The sequence below is a fragment of the Oppia nitens genome, unplaced genomic scaffold (assembly GCF_028296485.1).
Source record: "Oppia nitens isolate AA-2021 unplaced genomic scaffold, nextdenovo-longstitch-racon4-pilon3 scaffold9_pilon_pilon_pilon, whole genome shotgun sequence".
Taxonomy (NCBI): Eukaryota; Metazoa; Arthropoda; class Arachnida; order Sarcoptiformes; family Oppiidae; genus Oppia; species Oppia nitens.
In genome coordinates this window covers 1,110,194-1,134,925 of record NW_026533253.1, presented here as the reverse complement: position 1 = coordinate 1,134,925, position 24,732 = coordinate 1,110,194, and the positions used below count along the sequence as shown (strand labels likewise).

At 25.5% G+C, this 24,732-nt stretch overlaps 5 protein-coding genes across 5 annotated transcripts; 3 read left to right on the top strand and 2 right to left on the bottom strand.

The window, feature by feature from the left end:
* Window positions 1-770: 770 nt before the first annotated feature.
* Window positions 771-2,285, bottom strand: LOC128964565 (protein HGH1 homolog). The gene is made up of 3 exons (XM_054311192.1): window positions 2,230-2,285; window positions 2,042-2,140; window positions 771-1,976 (listed from the first exon to the last, which is right to left on the bottom strand). Exons 2-3 carry the CDS (start codon window positions 2,091-2,093, stop codon window positions 970-972), a joined length of 1,059 nt encoding a protein of 352 aa, XP_054167167.1. The 5' UTR covers window positions 2,094-2,140; window positions 2,230-2,285; the 3' UTR covers window positions 771-969.
* Window positions 2,286-5,031: 2,746 nt separating this feature from the next.
* Window positions 5,032-11,759, top strand: LOC128964564 (sodium/potassium-transporting ATPase subunit alpha-B-like). Its single transcript, XM_054311191.1, has 8 exons — window positions 5,032-5,508; window positions 6,695-6,898; window positions 7,255-7,368; window positions 8,755-10,980; window positions 11,050-11,106; window positions 11,181-11,254; window positions 11,329-11,430; window positions 11,509-11,759. Exons 1-8 carry the CDS (start codon window positions 5,275-5,277, stop codon window positions 11,627-11,629), a joined length of 3,132 nt encoding a protein of 1,043 aa, XP_054167166.1. The 5' UTR covers window positions 5,032-5,274; the 3' UTR covers window positions 11,630-11,759.
* Window positions 11,760-12,177: 418 nt separating this feature from the next.
* Window positions 12,178-14,938, bottom strand: LOC128964470 (mitochondrial 2-oxoglutarate/malate carrier protein-like). The gene is made up of 5 exons (XM_054311060.1): window positions 14,849-14,938; window positions 14,702-14,763; window positions 13,094-13,663; window positions 12,449-12,510; window positions 12,178-12,354 (listed from the first exon to the last, which is right to left on the bottom strand). The coding sequence occupies exons 1-5, from the start codon at window positions 14,929-14,931 to the stop codon at window positions 12,178-12,180; spliced, it is 954 nt and encodes a 317-aa protein (XP_054167035.1). The 5' UTR covers window positions 14,932-14,938.
* Window positions 14,939-17,036: 2,098 nt separating this feature from the next.
* LOC128964506 (uncharacterized) lies at window positions 17,037-18,946 on the top strand. The gene is made up of 2 exons (XM_054311119.1): window positions 17,037-17,218; window positions 17,298-18,946. Exon 2 carries the CDS (start codon window positions 17,530-17,532, stop codon window positions 18,451-18,453), a length of 924 nt encoding a protein of 307 aa, XP_054167094.1. The 5' UTR covers window positions 17,037-17,218; window positions 17,298-17,529; the 3' UTR covers window positions 18,454-18,946.
* An 826-nt stretch (window positions 18,947-19,772) lies between these two features.
* LOC128964867 (phosducin-like protein) lies at window positions 19,773-21,146 on the top strand. Its single transcript, XM_054311519.1, has 4 exons — window positions 19,773-20,033; window positions 20,109-20,597; window positions 20,727-20,851; window positions 20,968-21,146. Exons 1-4 carry the CDS (start codon window positions 19,830-19,832, stop codon window positions 21,065-21,067), a joined length of 918 nt encoding a protein of 305 aa, XP_054167494.1. The 5' UTR covers window positions 19,773-19,829; the 3' UTR covers window positions 21,068-21,146.
* Window positions 21,147-24,732: the final 3,586 nt, after the last annotated feature.

Genomic DNA, 24,732 nt, shown 5'->3' with positions numbered 1-24,732 from the left:
TTTAAACACACACACACACACACACACACACACACACACACACACACACACAAAGTTTATATTATTTCTATAATTAATCCATAATTATTCAAATTAACTTAATAAAAATAAACTTAACTTTTTCTAAATATATAAAAATTGTGTCAAATTTAGCCATTATTTTTAACAAATGTTGCTTGATCAAATTATAAAAATAAAAACAATTTTATACTAAATAGTTTATATTTTCGATGTAGTTGATTAAATTTATTACTGTATAATTGATAATATAATGATAAATTTCAATATATATATATAAATTTGCCAATATTAATAAATCATTGTCATTATTATAAGAAAAAAAATTAAATTACATTCTTGAAAATTGAAATAATATTCTGTCTAATTATAGAATTTATACAATACATACAATTAATTAATATTTATATTTAAAAATAATATTTAAATTAATTAATGAAATAATAAAAAAAACAGTATTAAACATTTTGTATTTTGTGCGTTATATTAATTTACTTAATTTAGTCGTATAACCGGTAAATAAATTTATATTTTTGTTTAAGACTTGTTATTTTATTATACGGTAATATTAATTTATAATAATTTTTTTATCATATAAATCATTTTGACATCTATTATAGATGTGAAGTACACAAAGATATTTAATAATTATAAATATACTGTAAATTATATATATATAATATTTTCCAATTACCGGTACCAGTAATTTATTTAATGTTTACTTTATATTATAAATAATAATTGAAAAATTTAATATATAATTCATTCATCCATTGTTTTGATAATATTAGGAATCATGTGGTAATCAAAGTTTGAATATCAAACATACGATAAGCTTATAAAAACTTTTTAATATTACGATAATTAAACAGTAAATAACATACACTAGGAATTTGATATTTATTTTTGTCCCAACAATTAAATTAATTGATAAGTCGTTTATATTATGTATTAATCATTGTCTTTGTCGTCATCTTCTTTGATCAGCTCTTTGTCCATTTGATTGAATCTCTGGATCAGATCATCGGGAATGTCAATAGCTTTAAGATCATCCGTATCGATCTCTTCTTCAGTTTTAATAATAATATCGACGACATCTTCGATAGCTTTCTGAACTTCTCTTACTTTTTCCCATTTATGATATTCTCGAAGAATTAAATAAACATTGGATTCGCGGATCACTTGTCGACCAAATCGAGTACTGCATAACATAAGCATTGCTTCCATCAATAGTTTCCGGATTTCTGGATCTTTTTCTCGACATTTATCTGAACCTAAATATTGTAAATCAATTGGCAGTTTGTTGTTATCTTCTTCGGACAACTCTTCGGGTCCGGCAATCGGTAAAACCAGTTTCACTAAGAGATCGTTTTGTGGTTTTAACAATATTTGGTGCAAATCATTGTCAAAACAACAGTTCCTAACAATACAAGTGATGGCATTCTTGACATTAATTGAATCACTTTTGTCGAAGACATCAAATAATTGACTCATTAGTGATGGATCTGAAACTATCGTTTGTCTCACGTCTTCAATTTGGCTCAGATTTGTGATGAGAGCCGACACTAAACTATTAGTTAATAATATTGTAAACAATTTATTCAGAAAGTCTTTCGGACATAATTTGTAAATTTGTTGAACAGTTGAGTCATAACGGGTCAGATTAACTAATATACCGAAATAGTGGTCATTATAGTGACCACAAATTATATCACTAATCATATGCAGTATAAAAGTGGTCTCATTGATGATGGCTTCGCACAGAATCGGTTCCAATCGGCACTCAGTGGCCGCACAGCTCACCACAAGAATACAATTGAGTGCCAACTGAGCCGTCGGATGGTCGCCGCCGCCCGAAGTAACCGTTTGGGCAAACAGTTTGACCATCGGTGCGATTGTCTGTTTGTTGTCGACAATGAATTTCTCTCTTTTCTTGTCATCCGTTGTCGACATTATCTCTGATCCGACAAAACAAACAAATCATTCAATGAGTGAACAAATTATTAGCGAAAATAATGCTTACCTTTGATCACAAACTCAACACTTTTGTTGCTTTTAATAACTTTTGCACTCATTTTATGTTTTGTTTTCTTAACTTTAATCTAATATTGTTTTCAAATATCTATGAAAATAGTCATTAAATTTCTATTATTTATAAAATATTTATTTTGACTTTCAATTCATTTTTAATATACAAATCAAAGTCAATACCAAACAAATAGATGTCGTTATTGTCGACTCATTCAACAAATTATTTTATTATTATTATTGAATCAAGAATTCACAGAATATCTAATGAATGTTTGCATTGAATTACTATTAGTTATTATAGTTTGTCATTAACTATGGGTTTAATATATTTATAGTTAACATTCATTGATTAAATTATTAAATAAAATTGATAACAATTATAATCTAATTTTTGATTATTATTGTATCAAAACATTTGACACAATTGGTGACAAACTGTATTAAATAAACATTATTTCATCCATTTTATTAAATTATGTATTAATAGCTATACATTAATTAAGATTTGTATGAAATGGACACTTATCATCTGACTTACCAATTGAAAAATGTTATGTCATTATTAAGTGATTGAAATACAAGATATTGACAATTTTTTTATATAATCGTTGACAAAAATAATAGTAACAGGTTTTTAAAAATAAATATATATATATATTTATGTGAATGAAATAAACTATATTCAAATAAAATTTTATACAACTATAGATTTTAGTTAATTTTATTACTTATATATAAAAAGTTTTAAAATACTAGACTTTAACATATTTTATAGTTACTAATATAATTAATATAAATAAATATATATTATTTTTATAGTAATTTGTAATATATTGAAGAATTATTTTTTTTTGTATAAAATATTTTTTTTTATCAAATTTTGTATGATTTTATTACAGTAGACAGTATTTAATGTATACTAAATTAACAAGATATCATATTTTGATATCTAGTAATTTGAGATGTTTTAAAACATTGATATTTTATAAACAATTATTATTTAAGAACACATTTTTTGTATTAAAACAAATGTTATTTTTGTATATTAAATCAACTAAATTATCATTTTAAAAAATCTAGTGGTTAACAACTAAAAAAAAAGACAATATTAACTGTTAATAAATTTTGTGTATAAGTTGTTACACAAGTTTTTTTAATTAATTAATTCTGAGTTTATTTTTCTATTGGTTGATACAATAAGTTTAGGGTTAAGGAGAACAGGTATTAATTGGTGGTGAAGTGCTGTCTGCTAATACTTTTTTATGAGATACAGTACAGTAGTACGACTATCCCTTTAAGGCTCTCTATATATGATTCATATAATATGAACAAAGAGTACATACAGTAAAATAAAGGTTTACATATATGTTATGAAAATCATTTTAACTAATAATTAATTATATAAAAACTAGTTTTATATACTGTACATATGTATATACAGTATATATATATATATACAATGTATTTGCAATACTGTATATGAATTAGTTAGTAAAGAGAAAAAGAGAGATGGATTGAGTCTGTATATAAAACTTGCTTTTCAATAAAAATATATTATTTTAACGATGCCATTGCACCGGTAGGTAATAATAATAATGTTGGCAATAATATAGTTAACTACTATTAATATAAAGTATTAGTATTTCAATCATGTTGTTATATCACGTGATCATTATATCAAATGAGAGGCAACAAAAAGCTACCAATTTTTTCATATAATTTATTATATTATCATTTCAATTAGTTTAACCCCTTCTACTGTACAATATATACAATATATATATATATATATATATATATATATAACTATTACAAAAAATTATCACGTGATTTAAACATAATGAGCATGTGAAAATAGTAGTTTACAGTAAATTTATTTGTATAACTTTTCAAATATAACCTTGGTATAACATATATATTATTAACTATTGTATATATTAGGGTTAAGCAAGGGGTAGGGGTATGACAAAAATACCCCCAGACTTTTTTGAAATTTAACAAAATTATAATTTTAACAAAGATTTTCTACTTAACTGTTTTTGTGTTTTTAATACATATTATAATGATATAATTTAATATTAAACTCAGTAAAATAGTTATTAGTTTAATATACGTTAAGATTAAAACAAATATAAAATGTAATCAAAAACTTAAAAATGAATTATTTATCAAATGTTATAAGTAGAATATTATTTTTAAGATAATTAATATAATAATAATAAATTATACTATAAAATTTAATTAAATAATTATTTTTACCCTTTATAATTTTAATTAAAATTAGTTTTTTATGAATTTAAGAAAATATTTCTAAAATTTAAGGAATTTATTGGGAATATTTCCCCCTCCTTTAACATGGGAATTTTCGAAGTTTTTCGGAATTTTTTCTAACCCCCCCTGAATTTTGAAACAATTGTCGTTTAAAAGTGTAATAAAATAGTACAACCACACTATACCCCATCTAAAATCCTAAACCTAGCTTAACCCTTGTAAATATATATTTATTAATAACAAAATTTTTCAATCTATAAATATTGAATAATAAACTAAATCACTATACAGTATATATAGTATATGATATACAATATTATAATATTAGTTTGATTTTTTAAAAATCTGATCAAATAAATGGAAAAATATTATATAATCAAAATGATCCAAGGTTATTTTTAAAAAATGATAATTGTATTTAATATGAAATTATATGATTGAAATACAACAAAGCGCTAATTGATAGTCAATTGAAGTGTTGCATAATTTAACACTTATTTATATAAACTATTAATATATTGCTTATATTAATATATCATAAATACATTGATGGCTTCAATTGGGGAAAGGGATCCAACAAATTAACAGAATATCGGAAAGTCAAGCCATGGGTGTCTATAGTACTACAGTAAGCACTGGTAGTACTGTTAGCACATATGACAGGCGCACAACCTGTTTGTTGACGTCATTAACGCATTGAAAGCATATTTTCAATGTATTTTGTGCTCAAAATTCAATTGAAAATTATTATTACATTGTTGTGTGCATTGAATGAATGCATAACTCAGTCAACAGTGGGTTAGAGAGTGAGTGAAAAAACTACAGTTGTTTTGGTATAAGCATTGGGTTTGGGTTTTATAATACTGTATATAGAGTTGTAGTGTTCAGGTGTTGTCCAACTGTTTGCTGTTTGTTTGGGGTTTGGTTTGAATTGACAGCAACTATACAGACATAATGTCATATAATAAGGGAGACGACACGGGTAGCTATCGTCTGGCCGTTTCGCCCGAAGTGCCAGACGATGGACTAACACCCGAAGGCAGACCCAAACTGTTGAAGTATAAGAAGAGTCCGCACGCGGGAAGAAAAAAACAAGACTTAGAAGAATTGAAGAAAGAGGTGACAATGGATGAACACAGGATACCAATAGACATGTTATGCAGTCAATTGGCCACCGATACCGAACTCGTATGTAGTTTTCAATTAACCCAAACCATTAGCTTTCAATTTACTAAAACATTTATATACACTTATATATCATAAATACTATAAAAAGCTTTCAAACACAACAAGTGTGGCTGTAATTGACAATTGAATGACAAAATTAGTATTATTATTATTACCGATAAGTTTACCGACAATTATTGATAATGACATAAATGGCTTATTTTGAGAGTCAGTCCTACAAATTGATTGATCACATCAATAGGTTATATACTTTATATATAGTCTATATATATATATATATATTAGTGGTTCCCTTTAATATTAAATAATAGGTAATATATTTTTTAGATAAATGATTGTATAACATATATAAGTATATAAACATAATATATAAATGATAAATGATTTTTTCTATACAACGATAATAATCATAATGTGTGTAAATATTAATCTAACAATCATTATAATAATTATTATTAATGCATACAAATATAAAAATATGTTTTTTTCTACAAATGTATGGCACTATTGTGTCCCAAATGCCATAAATTCACTGAAAATATTTTTTATATTATTATTATTATTGAATGTTATATGAAAAATATTTAAGGCAATTATTTTATCTTTAAGTTGTAAGTTATGAAAAAAGTTTTATTTCACTAAACATTAGTTATTATTATGCAGTAGTGTGTGTAATAAGTTTTTGTAATAAACGAAAAAATATGATAAATAATAATAATTTTTTTGTTAGTTTTTTTCAATGTAATTATTAACATAAATATTATAAATAAATGATAAAAAAAAGTTGTTGACAATTAATTAATAGTAATATTGTATAAAACAGACTAATTTATTGATTAGCATTTCCTTTTTGAATACTTTTTTTGATAAGTTTTTATTACTTTTACAAATGTTTTTATAAAAATTATTTAAGGATATTGATTTTGTGCTCAAAATTTACTTAAAATCAAGTGTTTTATTGTTGATAATGAGATATCAATTAAGTGAAAGACATATCAATAACTAATTACTGGTATACGGTATACATGTATATAATCCATAACAATAAACATTAAGACAAACATTGAACAACTATTGTAATCTCTAATAAATACTATATTCCCGAACGTATTGGGAATTTTTATTTACAACTTTTAAAAATATCGATAAATAATTTTATTTATTTATTTGTTTGTTTAAATGATAGGGACTGACCCCAGAACAGGCACACGAAGTATTGTTAAGGGATGGTCTGAATGCATTGTCACCACCGAAACGGACACCAGAATGGGTTAAATTCAGTAAAAACCTGTTCGGAGGGTTTGCACTATTACTTTGGATCGGAGCTGTCCTATGTTTTATTGCCTACTCTATACAGGCCACCAGTTTTGATGAGGCACCGGACGATAATGTAAGTGTATAATTAGTTTTATATATTTATTATTGTTATTATTACAAAAAGTTAATCTCTCTATAAAAAAGTTGATAATTTCCTTATATGATTTGCAATTATGTTAATAATAATAATTTAACAGTACATTACTACCAATAATAATATTGGTATTGTACTAATAATATCCTATATTATAGATCAATGTTTTTTTTCTTAATATGATTTTTATTAAAATTTATATATATTTCAAATATGATTTTTATTAAAATTTATATATATTTCAAATATGATTTTTATTAAAATTTATATATATTTCAAATATGGTTTGTATTTAGTTTATAACAGAGAAATATGTGTTTTTTGTTTGAATTTAGTTATATTTGGGTATCGTATTGGCAACAGTGGTGATAGTGACGGGATGTTTCAGTTACTATCAAGAGGCCAAAAGCTCCAAAATAATGGACTCATTCAAGAATATGATACCACAAGTATGTATCACCCAATTTGCGTCAATTCCTCTAAATGTTTATATAAAAACATTAATTATATATATATTTTTTTGATAACCAATTTTTAATTTTAATTTCTTAACATTTATTGCTATCAAACATAATAACAATCATTGAATCTGTTTTCATTGATTGCTTGTCTGCTCTCCTTAACGACAGACACTCTCATTCATTCATTTAGTTTTATATATAAAACTTGTTTAGACTTTTAGGTTTGTTTCACATGTTTTATATTTAAAAGATATAATTTACACACTATTCTTCAAATGATTGATAAAATAAATGTTTTAAAAATATTTATTATTATTAATTGCACTTAACTTTTCTAACATTAATTATAAATTTTGATACTTATTTACGCTAAATAAATAGAAAATTGATATATATTTGATTAAATACTGATTTTTATTATAATACTGTTTGTTAATTGAGAATTGATAGGTTTGGTGATTAAAAGATTTAGCATTGAGTTTATATAAATTAAATATGAGTTTATATATATATATATATATATATATTTGCTTAAATATTAGTTTTGTTTAAAATAAAAATAAAATTGTTTTTGACCCATTTCTAATCTATGGTATTTATGAAAAAATATACGAACTTTGAATAATCACTAAACAAAATAATAATAAATGGTTTCCTCTAAATAAAATGAATTGTTAATTTGGTTAAAACTTAATTTACTACTTAATTAGCATTGAATATATAAATTTATATTTTTCTGTTAGAATATTCTGCTTAAATAGATTTTACAAATGATTTATTGATATATTTTACAATATATATAAATATCTTTAGTTCCCAAAAAAGAGTTAACTATTTTTAACACTTTAAACACATTTTTGTTTTTTTAAATGATTGCATTCAAATTATAACTGATTTGAAATTTGGTGTATAATATACAGTATCATCTAATAAATTACAATTCTAGCATTATTTAGCACAAAACAACTGTTAGTCTATTATTAGATATTTTGTTTTATTTTAAATCTTAAGTTTCGTTTAATGACTTTTTTGTTGTTTTTTTTAGTCAATCAATATTTAACTCTATAATTTTGTCTTCAAAAAAATCTATTGATTGAATGATTTATAATTTTTATAATGATAAAATCAAGTTGACATTGAAGTTTCAATAGATTTGATAAAAAATCTTTACAATTATTTTTTATTGTGTATTTGATTTTTTTCTGTTCATTGATTACTGTAATTATATTGTACTGTAGTTGTATAGTATAAATCCGGTACTTTAATTTTATTTTGATTAATATTTTCCATTCATTAATATATTTACCATTATATAGTAAATTAAAAATAAAAACAATGATTTAATTGATTGAAATTATAATTTATCATAAATAGTACGCTACAGTCGTAAGAAATGGTCAAAAGTATACGATTCCGGCTGAAGAGGTAGTACTGGGAGATGTGGTTGAGGTCAAAGGTGGAGATCGTATTCCCGCCGATATTCGTGTAATACAAGCGCATGGTTTCAAAGTTGACAACTCGTCACTTACCGGTGAATCGGAACCACAATCGCGATCTCCTGAGTGTACAAATGATAATCCATTGGAAACCAAAAACGTTGCTTTCTTTTCGACTAATTGTGTTGAGGGAAGCGGTAGAGGGATTGTCATAAATACCGGTGATCGTACTGTTATGGGTCGTATTGCTAACTTGGCGTCGGGACTGGAAATGGGAGACACGCCTATTGCCAAAGAGATCACACATTTTATTCACATTATTACAGGAGTGGCTGTATTTCTTGGCGTTACATTCTTTATAATTGCATTTGCATTGGGTTACCATTGGTTGGATGCCGTTATCTTTCTAATCGGTATTATTGTAGCTAACGTTCCCGAAGGATTGTTGGCCACAGTAACCGTATGCTTAACATTGACTGCCAAACGTATGGCCAGTAAAAATTGTTTGGTCAAGAATTTGGAAGCTGTCGAGACATTGGGTTCGACATCTACCATATGTTCAGACAAAACAGGAACTTTAACTCAGAACCGAATGACAGTTTCTCATCTTTGGTTTGATAACCAGATTGTCGACGCGGACACCACTGAAGAGCAAACTGGTGTTTCATTTGATAAGTCATCACCCGTTTGGCGCGCTTTATCACGTGTCGCGTGTTTGTGTTCACGCGCTGAATTTCTTCCCGGTCAAGATCACATTCCTGTTATGAAGCGCGAGTGTACCGGCGATGCCTCTGAATCGGCAATTCTTAAATGTATGGAACTGGCCGTCGGAAGTGTTCCCACCTATAGAGTTAAAAATAGAAAAGTTTGCGAAATTCCCTTCAATTCAACCAACAAATATCATGTGACTATTCATGATATTGAAGGCGGAGTTGACGGCACTAAAGATCATTACTTGTTGTGTATGAAAGGCGCTCCCGAAAGGATACTCGAGAGATGTACTTCAATATATATGAACGGCAAAGACATTGATATGGATGAGTCGTGGGCCGAACGCTTCAATAATGCTTACCTTGAATTAGGAGGTTTGGGTGAAAGAGTCATCGGTTTTTGCGATTATCGACTTCCGAAAGAAGATTATCCAAAAGGCTATGAGTTTAACAGCGATGATAATAACTTTCCATTGACTGGACTCCGATTTTTGGGTTTAGTTTCAATGATAGATCCTCCCAGAGCTGCTGTGCCCGATGCTGTTGCTAAATGTCGCAGCGCTGGTATCAAAGTAATTATGGTTACTGGAGATCATCCCATTACAGCACAAGCTATTGCCAAAGCTGTGGGCATTATTTCAGAAGGAAATGAAACCGTTGACGACATTGCGAAACGTATGAATATTCCTGTTGAAGAAGTAGATCCGAGACAAGCAAAAGTGTGTATTGTTCACGGGGGGATGCTTAAGACAATATCAACCGATGAATTGGATGACATACTACAGCATCACACAGAGATTGTATTTGCCCGGACATCACCACAACAGAAGCTTATTATAGTAGAGGGCTGTCAACGTCAGGGCGCTATTGTTGCCGTCACTGGAGATGGTGTTAACGACTCACCGGCTCTAAAGAAGGCGGATATTGGTATTGCTATGGGTATCGCCGGCTCTGATGTATCCAAACAGGCAGCGGACATGATTTTATTAGACGATAATTTTGCGTCAATTGTTACGGGAGTTGAAGAGGGAAGACTTATATTTGATAATTTGAAAAAGTCTATCGCATACACACTGACCAGTAATATACCAGAGATTTCGCCATTCTTAGTATTTATCTTAGCCGACATACCTCTTCCATTGGGAACCGTTACCATTCTCTGTATTGATTTGGGCACTGATATGGTTCCGGCCATATCATTGGCTTACGAGAAGGCAGAGAGTGATATAATGAAACGAAAACCAAGAGACGCCCGAAATGATAAACTGGTGAATGAAAGACTTATATCGATGTCTTACGGCCAGATCGGTATGATGCAGGCAAGTGCCGGCTTCTTCACCTACTTTGTCATTATGGGTGAAAATGGTTTCTGGATAAATGATTTGCTTGGCATCAGACAACAGTGGGATTCAAAAGCAGTCAATGATGTCAGAGACTCGTACGGACAGGAATGGGTCAGTCAGTCATTGTGTTAAAAATTTGTTATTTTAAAAAATAATTAATATTTATCTTTTTATTTGCAGACATATGCCGATAGAAAAGTATTGGAGTTCACATGTCATACGGCTTTCTTCGTAGCGGTATTTTTACAATCATTATCTTACCATTGAATCCCTATAACTAATGTTTATATCGATATCTATATTGTCCACAGATTGTGATCGTCCAATGGGCTGATCTTATTATTTGTAAGACCCGACGCAACTCATTAGTACATCAGGGAATGGAGTCAGTCATATAATTTACATTTTATTTATGCATTCATTTTTACTAAATATTTTACTGTTAATATATAATTACAGTAATCATGTGCTTAACATTGGACTTGTATTTGAAACGGTTTTGGCTGCCATCCTGTCCTACGGTCCCGGTATGGATAAAGCACTGCGAATGTATCCATTAAAGTAAGTGCCTATTAATAGTAATAAAAAACAGAAAAGTTTAGTTATTTAAATGTATTGTTTTATTTTTTTAAAAAATAGGTTCAACTGGTGGTTAGTGGCCCTTCCGTTCTCGATATTGATTTTCATCTACGATGAGATTCGCCGATATATTTTACGTCGAAATCCCGGCGGTTGGGTTGAAAAGGAAACCTATTATTAAAATACTTTGTGTGCGAAACTCGAAAATCTATACAAAAAAACTTATTTTACCAATATTTGTTCAATTGTACTATTATTGTCATAAATATAGATTCTCAAATTTTTATCCAATTTGAATATTTACAATATATATATATATATCAAAATACAAATTTATAAACATTTAATATAACTTTATATTCATAACTCCATTGTCTATAAAAGTTTATAAGTGTATTGTAACAGAGCTCTCAAAAAAATTGTTTGTCTTTATTTGTTTGTTTTATTAATATATGAAACATGTCTTTAAAAAATACTCTTATTTGACAAAAAATGTTGAATGCATTTATTTGTATGTTTTTTATTTTATTTTAGAAAAGCTATTTTATATAAATTTGTACCGATATTTGTATTTTACAACAAATGTTTTATAAAATTCTCTTATGATATTTAAAAATAAAATAGTTGATATTGTGTATTAAACAATATATATTATTTTTTTAAAAAAATTTACGCTAATTATAAATTTGTTTAACTTAAATTACCGGTAAGTATTTTAATATTATATATTTAAAGTCCTCCACCACCTGATGTATCTTTTAGTATATGTATTTTATAAGCCTGGTTAGCCTGTTCTAACAGTATGAACGCAATCACTGTATGAGGACCTACCCGTCCAAAGTATGGAGTGAAACCTTTCCAAAGTGCGGGTATACCCTCATTTCGGACCACTTTGAATATAACATCCTATTGTAAACAATATTTAATACAATACGGTACAAAATAAAGTTTGAAATAAATTATTATAAATTAAATTTTTTTTAAAAATCAATTGACTCACAAAAGCGCCCGAATATTCTGGTCGTCCATTGATTATCTTCATACTTTGTAGTCTTGTTTTTGCTTTTTAATAATAATAATTAAATTGATATAAAATATAAAAATTATAATTATAATAATAGTATATAATATATACTGTGTAATAGTATATTAGTAATATAAGTAATATAAAATGATTGATTAAAGTTATTAAACAGTTATATTTTAGTAAGAATTACAATAGATTGATATTATCTAATTTAAACATAAAAATTTCAATTGTATAATAAATATGTCCATAAATATTGTGATATCTATTTACCGTAAATTTCATATAATTTTTATAATTAAAATTAATTTTTTAACTAATTTAAATTAAGAAATTTCAAATATTTACCGTAATATAATGTATTTTACTGTATTTGTGACTAGAAATCTATTATTGTATAATAACTTTATATAAGTTAAAAAATATTACCGGTAATATTTTTTCAATTGTGTAACAATAACCTAAAGCAATTACCGTAATTAAAAAACATATTTCACAAACTTTTTTTAAGTCTATTTTCAAAATTAAATATCATTACCAATAATTTATTATATCAAATTTTATATAATTTAAATTATATGTTAGCTATAAATAATATTAAAAAATTTAAATGCAAACCAATGTCCACAGGCATTGAAACAGCGGACGTAAAGAAACCCGATATCATTGAGGCTCCGAAATGACACCAAAGGTTATCATTAAAATATTTGGTCGATAATAGCACTTGTTTTGACTGTGAATATGATGACAATTGTGCCGCATTTACAACCATTGCCCGACCTATTGTTGGTATACATCCGCGCCATAAAGTCAATAGTCCTTCCTCTCGAGTAATACGAATGAGTGCATTGAAAACGTTTTTATAGCCACGCCTTTCAGCCACTGGTAGCCGACCATCCGATGTCATCCTAATAAGTGTAACCTCAGCGGGTGTACCAATAAAAGCGCCGATACCTCCGGCAGTCATTCCTAAAACTACTTTTACCAAAAAACCGGGCGGTTCTCGTGATTCGGCACTTAGTTTATCAAAAAGTGTTGAATATATGCCTAACCGTACGGTTGCATACGTGGCCTGTCTTAGTAGTCCTGCCGATAATCCAACATAAAGACCACCAAAGCCTTCATTCTTGACCACAGAAGAGATGGCATGAAAACTAGTCTTAAACTCTTTTCCTTTGCGTCCCTCACCTGTATATTAGATTTTTTTTTATATATAAATTAATAATTTATTAGAAATTTTTATCTCACAATTGGTTATTTTCTAATGAAATTTTCTGAAATTGTAATTTTAAATTTAAAGCTGAAATTCATGTAATTGTTGGCTAAACTTAGTTAACCTCTATATAAAAACCCATATAATGCACACTTCATCAGCACTGGTCGTCAACAACTAAAGATAACCCTAACAGCCGTGTGTTTACCATTAGTGAAGTTTGGATGCGAGGGTTAAAAGGATATGCAATTGAATTGTATATTTATTTAAGTAATTCAATGTCTTTTTTAGATATATAATGTTTAAAATACATTATAAATACAGTATAAATGAGATAATTATTAATTACAAATATACTGTATTTTGAGATTCTGTTGGAATCGTTATAATTTGTTAGTTATAAATAAACATTATATTTTCTATTTAAATTTATACAGTATTTTAAACTTTTTATATCCACGAAAAAATGCCAATACAGTAAAGAAATAATATATTAAATTACTTAAACAAATAAATCACAATAATTATATATCTCTTTCTTACCCCTCCTATACAAACCTCACTAAATAGTAAACACACGACTTTGAGAGTTATCTAAAGTTTTGATGATCAGTGCTGATCAATGAAAGTGTCTCTTTGTTATTGCTATTAACTAAGTCAATGGTCAATAGTTAAGTGATTAAATTACATTAATTTTATTAAAAAAATCAATATCAACTATACAAAAATTATGATGAAAATATTTTTTAAACAAATCATTTAATATATCATATATAGTAGAATTTGATTTTTTAGAAATATATATATACAGTATATATATATATATATATATATATATATATATATAATTTTAAATTAATAAGTTAATTAATAACAATACAACATTTAATACAAATAAGATAAATTACAGATTATTTTTTAGACTAATCATAAAACTAAACCAATTTATTTAAAAATTAGGTTTAAATTTAAATAAATGTAAAATTAAAAAAAACAATTAATTGATTGCTTACCACTTAATTGCATACGATTTTTGATTAAATCAAAAGGTTGTACAACACATGTAGCCATCATTCTGGTGGTCATCAGATCAGATCATACATTAATTATATCATATTTTTTGCTTATATAATATATACTATACAGTATATATGCCATACCCGGCACATCCACCAAATAAAAAGCGAATTGTTTTGGGAATCGATTGCTTTTTCGGTTGTTTGGATTCAATTAATTTTGACATTTTCAACAAATTTCAATTCAAAATTAAATTAAAAAAATTACACATTTAAACTGAATAATAATAATTTTTTTATATTTAGTGTTTTTTATTTAATAATGTTTTTATGTTATATTATTTTTCTCACTTTTTAAGTGGTTTCAAGTGTTAGTAACAAAAAAATATGAAATAAAATGTTACTTTTATATCATTATAATATTATATTTCAATACTACTCGTCGACTTTAAGCTATTATCTCATCGAAAAAAATTTGTTTAATTATTAAAGACTTTTACTTATTTTTATTATCTAGCATTTAGTTAACATAAGTAAAGTTATTTTTACAATATATATGTTTATATATATTACTATACTATACAATAAGTACAGTAACAATCACTACATTTTATTTATATATATATAGTTGTTATCATCAAAATATTTGGTCATATATTATAAAAATGTTAGTTTAGCTGTCATTTAAAGAAATTTATAACACTATATAATTTATAACTAACACTAAAATTAGACTATCATTTAGTGTATTGAATTAATCAATGTTTTTGATTTTATAACGTAATCTACTGTATATAATATATCAATTGGATATTTTGAATGAATATTAAATTTATGTCCACTTTATACCAAATTGAAATCATTATCATTTAACAGTTACCCTATTTTTTTGATGGGGGTGTATAACTTTTTAGGCCCATTAGGTCCAGTCAAAAGATATACCAATTTAATACTAAATTTTTAATAAATGTCTTATAATTTAGTAATTATTAATTATATGTAATACAAGAAAAATCATTAAAAAGAAAATTCATTAGTTTTTTTATATAACAAATTATAAATAATTAATATTGTATTTAATAAATCGTTTAATTAGTATATGAGATGTCTGTCTGTCTGTATATAATAGTTTTAATTTAATGTTTATTATGTATTTTAATGAGAAAAAAAATGTTTGTATTTAATAATAATATTAATAAATGTATTTATTATGTATTATTAATATTATTAGACAAATAAAAAACTAATTAACTGATACACAGGTACTGTATATTATAGTAGACATACAATACCTGTTGAGTTGAGTGTATCTAATAGTGCTCTGAATGAGCGGTAAATCACTTATAATATTAATGTTAAGACATTGAGAGTACATATCAATAGTTGTCATATAATTATAGCTATAATAAACATACAGTATATTAATAACTATCACTAAAATAAATAAATGTTTTTTATTGTCAATCAAATTAATATCTAATTTATATGCATTTATAATTTAATTAATTAACTTTAAATACAATAATATCATACATTGTATGATAAGTAAGTTTATAAAAATTAATGGTTAAAACATTCAAATAAAAATTGTTTCATTGAATTGAATTTTTTCAAGTGTTTTGATTAAAATAATATAAAATGTTTAGTAAATCAATTGAATAGCATTTTTAATTGAAAATATTATTGCAATTAAAATACAATCAATTATTAATAAGTTATTATATAAGCAATAAATATACATATATTTACTATATATTAATATATAGGCTATTAATGTATTAAATATAGCAATAATTATAGAGTAAATGTATAATACATTACATTATTTAATATACAAATGACTAAAGTATTCAACAATATTGTCAACACTAATGAATTGCAATAAATATATGATGTAAACGGCTTAACTCATACATTATTATATCGAATTTTTGGTATCTTTTATTATAATAATCTAATACTATTAATGCAGTAGTTATAGGTATCAATAGTTTTTATAGTCATACAAAATAGTACCAAAAGTGTATTTTGAATGACTCAATGCTAGCAATGTTTATGAATTAATTTAAACCAATCAACGATTAGATGATGTCATCTGATTGTTAGCTGATGTCGACAAATGGCTGTAAAGCACGTAATGATAACATTAATTACGTCCATATAGTGTATACTCTATTCATTGAATATATTGATTGAAAAATGTTTAATAATATATTTTGTACAACAAATGTGGGGTCATATAAGTTAAGACATAATTATTGGTTTAAATTAGAATATCTAAGACTAGAGTAAAAGTCTATATATAAATGTAATGTTTTTGACAAACGTTTTCATTTCGTTAGTCTGTTTCAGTCTATTTGGTTGTCATTGAATTGACTTTAGTTTTCATTTATATTAGTAAAGCATTGAATGTAAACTTAAAATACAAATCATTGAATTGATTGTCAAATTTTAATAAGTGTTTTGTGTTTTTTTTTAATTGTTTTGGTCGTCAATTGTGACCACAAATTAAAGGTAAATTAAGAGTTAAATTAAAAAAGAAAAGTTTTTTTTTTGAAAGCAAAATGTTATCAAATTTTAATTATTATGACAGTTGTGGTAGTGATCGGAGTGACAACTCTTTCAGTCCATTAGCACAGCAACAGTCACTTCCGATCGACGACTCCTCGCTGGACATCATCACCACAGACACAGATCTAAGTCTAAGAGTGATTGACAGCGAACACGACTATCAGCTGAAGTCGAGGAGGAATATCATAAATACTAATAAGACGGCCGCCAATAGGCAAACAATTAGTCGATACTTGAATTCATTTGATCCATTTATGGCCAATAATACCACTGAATTATTTGGTGAACTCAGCGATAATTTCTTCAATTATAACGATTATTCTGATGACTTTGCCAACGCTCCCACGCCTTTCATTGCTTATACAGATCTCAATGATATAGATACCGACGATTTGGTCGGTATCGACAACAAGCGCAACATTGACACCAACAACAACAGCAACAATGAGATCATTAATTTAGATTTTAGTATAAATCCTAACGATAGCAGCTATTGTGTTGCCATCGATGAGCCGATGGTGACTGTTGAGAGCGGTACTATCGATGATCAGTTGCAGGACGTCAAGCATCTTGAGTGCAGTACACGTAAGCGTCGTATATCTTATGTCGATGACGACGGCGAGGATAGCGACGTTGATTCGGATAATGCTTCGATTGCCACCGCAGTTACCGGCAAACCTAAGGCCAAAGTTGGCCGCAAGCCATCCGGTGTTAATAAGTGTATGTCTCGTAATGCTATCGCTGCGCGAGAAAATCGTGAGAAGAAAAAGCGTGAATCAGAAGATATGAGACGAAAGCTTAACATCGCTTTGAAGGACAACAAGGAAAAGGATAGTATTATTGTTGATCTTCGTGTGAATGTCGCTGAAAAAGACAAACGTATTGGTTATTTGGAAGGATTACTTGCTAACGACTCGGCCATTGCTGCTATAATCAAACACATGTCTAATGTGCCGACTGTCCAACTGATTGGCAGTCATTTTCAATCAACTGACGAACCTGTCTTACAAAAATCGGACAAAATGTTGGACGACAAGAGTGTCCGAAAATCCACCCGAATTGCCGCTAAGGGAGAGTCAGCGGGCATTTGCTTTCATGTGAACAACAATAGGATGTCTTTGGAGTTGTGCCGCAAGTGCTCGGATTCGGCCAAAAGGCACAACAAAAAAGGCAAATGAACCGGACTTATGGACATTGGATTGGATAATGACCTCTGATTTAAATGTATACAAAAGCTATCATTAATAGCTCGCGTTAAGTGTCGCTAATTAAATGTCTTTAAGAGCTTCCAAACTCTTAGACATTAACTTTGACTTTTGAGTGAGTATTTTGCATTAAAAATGTATTAAAAAAAGATAATTACAAAAAACAAATCATCGAAATAATGGACACCAGTTTTGTCATCTATATCTGTATTATTGAATATTATGCGACATTAAGAGTACTATCGATTGCTAAAAAATCACATCTAATTAATTAATAATAATGTGTAATAATTGTATACTATTTCCACACAACAAAAAAAATATCACTAATTATAACTGAGAAATGATGAAAAAATTATGTAACCATTTTGTAACTCAGTTTTATAGGAAAAAAATGATTTTAAGTTTATTTTTAATTTCAATTTATATATTTATATTACTTTATTAATTTTTATTATATATTTAATTTATAACAGAAAAAAGAAAAAACAAATTATAAAATAATATAAAAGACCAAAAAAAATAATTATAATTGTTTAGCTAATATTATGTTAAATTATATATCAATTTTAATATTTTTAATTATGAAAAATTATATAAAATAAAAATTTCTTATTTATTTTAATCATATATTCCTATATTAAGTCAACGTTTTTAAGACGTTTGATAAATAATTTTTTTTTTGTTAATTTTTTTTTATTAATTGTCATGTAATTTAATTTTAATTTTATTATTTATTTTTTGAAATTATTGTTATTATTATTTATTGAAAATTTGTATTTAAATATCAATTATTCATAATAATTATATAATAGTAATGGAGTAATGGTTGCCAAAAGTGTTACACAATTTGTCTGTAATACAGAAATTGCTTATCATTTTTGGTTTAGTGTTAGACTAAACTGTACTACAATTATATGATAAGCAATTCAATTGAATTGACAGTCAAATAATGTACACCAGATGTCATGATTGAGACATTTACTGTATATTATAATAATAATAATAATAATAATAATAACGATTGTATTGTATTATTGATACATAAATATTGAAAACATATAATTAACACAAATATTGTTTACTTTTAATTGCATTTATAATTATTTATAAAATAATTGTAATTTAATTTAATTGGTTTATGTATTAAACATTTGATTTTTTAAATAATAATAAAAAATAAATATTACATTAATATTTGCATAAATAATTTGTTATAAAAATATTGTCAAATAATATGATTGATTGAAAATTGTGTATAAAAATCATATTTATTGTCAATAAATATAGTGATCATTGGATCTATTGGTGAATATCTTATACATCAACTAAATAGAGACCATTAAATAATGAGTACATTAGAGGACAAGATATTGGGTGAGAAAAGACAATATTATTGCAGTAGTGATGAGGAGGAAGAAGAAGACAATAATGAAGATAACGGTGACAAAGATCAGACCAATAATAGTACAAATGATACAACAAATGATGACTTTGGAGGACAACAAAGACAACAACAACAGTGGAACCGATGGAATGGATATTCTGTTAATGTATTTTATAGTCAAATGTTATTATAATATTTGAATCAATTATTTAAACACATATTTCTATGATTGTAATGACAGACTGGACCTAAAGGTGTGATCAAAGATTGGCAAAGATATAAACAGTTTGAGAGCGAACAGCGAGAAGCAGATGATAGACAAAAATTAGAGATCATGAAGAAGTTATCCCTGACTTGTAATCCACATTTGGATCAAGAGTTGACACAAAACAAGAACAACAGCGACAATGAGGACGAATTGGACGATATGAATGATCCGGTTCTTAAAGAATATATGATTAAAAGGATGCAAGAAATGATGGATCAGATTGACAGCAATGGTAAAGACAGACCTGTTTTCGGCAAACTATTGCTATTGAGTTCTGGTTCTGAATTCTTGGAGGCCATCGATAAGGAGAAGAAGTTTGTGATAATTATATGCCATATCTTTGCGAAAAACGTTGAACAGTGTAAACAAATGAACCAATGTCTCGACTCTTTGGCCAAACAATACTTTAATATCAAGTTTTGTGCGATCGAGGCTTCGGTGGCCGGAATGTCTCACCATTTTGTATGCATTTTTTATTTGATATCTAAATGACCAATCAGTCACTCACTCAGCATTAACTGATTGGTTTCAGTGATGGGTTGTTATTAATTATCTCTTAAAAAAACTTTATTTTTAATTTGAAACTAATAGTCCAAAAGTGGTGTTCCCGCACTATTGGTTTATAAATCGGGTAATCTTGTGGCCAACTTTGTCCGATTAAGCGATGAATTCAACGATCAATTTGTATCAACAGATGTCGAGACATTTCTTGTAGAGTAAGACTATATTTAATGATTATTTCAAAAATATACTCTTACTGTCTAATGATATAAATTTATAAATAATGTTATTGATTGTTGATTTTATTATTGACTATTTCTTTATACTGTAGACACGGCATACTAAATGACAACTCTGGCAGTAATTCAATGCAAAACAATGGTTCAAACATTAGAGTTAATGCCGATAACGATGATGACGATAGTGATTGATAAGACAGTCATTAACTAAAATACCAATTGATTTGTTAATTTATTTATTAGTCAAATGGATTTAAATTTAAACTTAAAACTCGTAACCTTTATATTAATATATTATGTATTAAAAAAAATTTCATACATTATTTAAAAATACATGTTTTTACAATATTTATTACAACTCTACTTATACATTCTTTACATGATTTTTTTACATACAATCTAATCTATACTATAGTAATCATATAATAATATTGTTTCCCATTATCCGATATAATTTTTATATAAAATTTTATATTATATACATATTTATTATTGTATTTATAATTTATAACAGTCTGATATATATATACAGTTTATACTGGTATATTATATACGATACTAATAAATATTGCAATAACAGTATGAATTGTATTGTCTATACTTTTACTGTTGTGATTCCTGTATTGAGAGATGATATTACAGCAACTATTTGTAGACAAAAAAATTTTGTAAATTTTTTGTGTATGTGTTTTGTTTTTTTAATACAAGAATCGAATTATACATTATAAATAATGTTATTTTTATTTTACATAAATATATTGTATTATGTTTTTTGTATATTTTGTTGTAATTCTTTAAAAATACTTGACAATTATTGAATTTTTTTTTTATAATTACATTTTAAGGAATATTCAATTATTTAGACTTGATATTAATGTTTTTAGAAATATAAATATACAGTTAAAAAACAATTACGATTATTAATTATACAAATAATTATGATTAATAAACAGTTTTCATTTCAAACATTATGGTTTAAAATATTAATATATTTACAGGTAATTTTTTTGTACCTAATTAAAAAAATAAGTAAATTTTGTTATTGTAATAATAATTTATTATCTTATTATAATAATATTATAAATAATAATAATTGTCTAATATATTCATTAAATTTTAAATATTTATTTCTAATTATAATATTTTGTTTTAATGTAATCTTTATTTCTATAGCTTAATGTAATTCTTTAATTAAAAAAATATATATTTTTATTTCTCAAAAAAATATGTCTAATTTTATTGTTATTTAAAATATTCAAAACTATTTTAAACAAACAATATTTAAACTATCTGTGTTTTCTCAGCAATATCTAATATATATTATATTGATTACTTTTAATAATATTTTTATAATTTGTATGATATTTGTCGACACAGATATTATAAATTAAAAAAAATATTTCATAAGTTGTTTTAAATTAGATTTTTAAATTTAATAACTAGATAATTATTTCTGGCTAAAATTAATAAATAAATAAATAAAACAATTAATAATTATACAATTATTTTAAATCAAAGTCTGGATATTATTTTTAATTAGTATATTATTACAGTATATTATTTATCTTTGCTTAAAATCAATATTGCTGTTATTATTTTACTATATAATAACTTATTTATACTAAATTTTTTAATATTAAATTATTTTATTTTAAACATATTAATATTATGTTTAAGAACTTTGTAACCATATTAAAGTTGTGATTTTCAAAGATAATAATTAAACAAAAATTGTTATAAGTTTTGAGATTTTTAATTTTATATCCTTTATTTTTTATCGTGTATTTATCATAAGAATTATTGTAAAGTTAGTTATTTAGAAATCCATTTTTAAAATTGTGTAAATAAATAATTTTAAATATTTACAAATAAAATTATTTGAAATATTCGGAAATAAATGCTTATATTGTATATCAAAACTTTAATATAAATATTATAAACAAATAGCATTACTATTCCTTTGTGATAATCATAGTATTGCATAATATAAATATCAAACACAGTATAATATTTAATGAACGTATAAAACAAATTTAAGTTAGAGATTCAAAAATATAAAAAACAATTACATATATATTTCTATTTTTGAAAATATATAATTTTATATCAATTACTAAAATTAAAGATAATAATAAAAATGCTATTAAATATAGATAAATGTTATAAAGATATCATATAAATGATTTAAATATATAAAATAAAAGTAAAAACTTTTTATTTCGATATTTTTCATTTATATTGATTTTTTCCTCTTCTTATAAGTCATATATAAGCGTAACTATAGAGCAACAGAATTACAGAATTACTAAATAACAAATGAATTAATTTATTTTCAGAAATTACAGAATCAATGATACAATTCTGTGAACACTAATAACTAGAATTTGACATCAATTTACACGCAATATAACAAAAATAACTATTTTGTTACCAAAAACTAAATTGACATTGATTTATATTATGCAAATTATAGGCATTTATAAATAATTTTATAATTACTTTTTAATTGAGCTGTCTGTGACAACTAATTAAATAACTAATAATTTAATATAAATAATTAATTTTTAAATAATATTATAGAATATATTCAATATATAGAAATTATCAAAATTATTAACGATACTTATTTTCTAATAACAATAGAAACTACTGTTACTTATATTAAAAAATACTATACATTTGCAATGATTGTACATTACATTACCTGATTAATTATTTATTATTATTATTATTATCACCCAATGTATGGGATGTTATATAACAATAATATAATATACGAAAAATATTGAACAATTTCTATGGTCTGAGCGCAGACTCGGGTTATACTATACTAAACTAAGCCTATCTTTCGAGAGAAAAGCGTTGCGCTCATGGATTTGGAAGTAAAGTGTCAGTTGTGGACACAACTGGAAGGTGTATTCATATCCAGCAAAAAACATTGCATTTCATTGACTTACTATTTAATAGACAGACATATATACCGGTGCAGAGAGACATCAGATGCCAAAGTGTTTACAACTATTACTACTACTATTACTATACAGTATCAAACATACCGTTGCTATATGTGTTTGTCGGCCGTTTGCCACATGTTTATCACTAACAAGATTTATAATAACTTACCGCATATTGTACTCAATTTTATCATTTTTTTGTAAAAGAAAGTGTTGTACGAAAAAACTACAATTTATTTATAAGAAGAAAAACATAATAATAATAATAAGTTTTTTTGACATAACCTAAAGGAGGTAAATATAATATATATTTTGTATATATATATATAATTTATATATACCGTATATAAAGTTTTTTTGCTACTACTTTAATATAAAAAAAGCAAAAAACTAAACTTTGAAGCTATTTTTCATTTGCTTTTTATTTTTATTATTATTATTCAGTATATAATATATTAATACATTTTTTTTTGGATTTTATTTTCATATAAATATAATTCATTAATTTAAGTAAAGAAATACAACAACTAAACTGACAAACAAACAAAAATATAAAATAATAATAATGTTTTACTAAATATTAATGTATGTATTACTACTACTGCATTCATATAAAAAAATTGCATTTATATTCAATGCATTTATTGTTAGCATCTCTTTCTATTATTAGTGCAACTTTATTATATAAATAAATAGTTTGATATATAAATAAATATACAGTAAAATGATTGAATAAAAAAAAATTCAAAATTTTTTCTTTGCAAAAATCAAGGATAATAATAAATTATTGAATATTTTTTTATGTGTAGATAAAAGCATTTGTTGGAAAATTGTGTTATAATATCGTATATATATATATATATATATATATATATATATTAATATATGCATAAAATTTTCGAT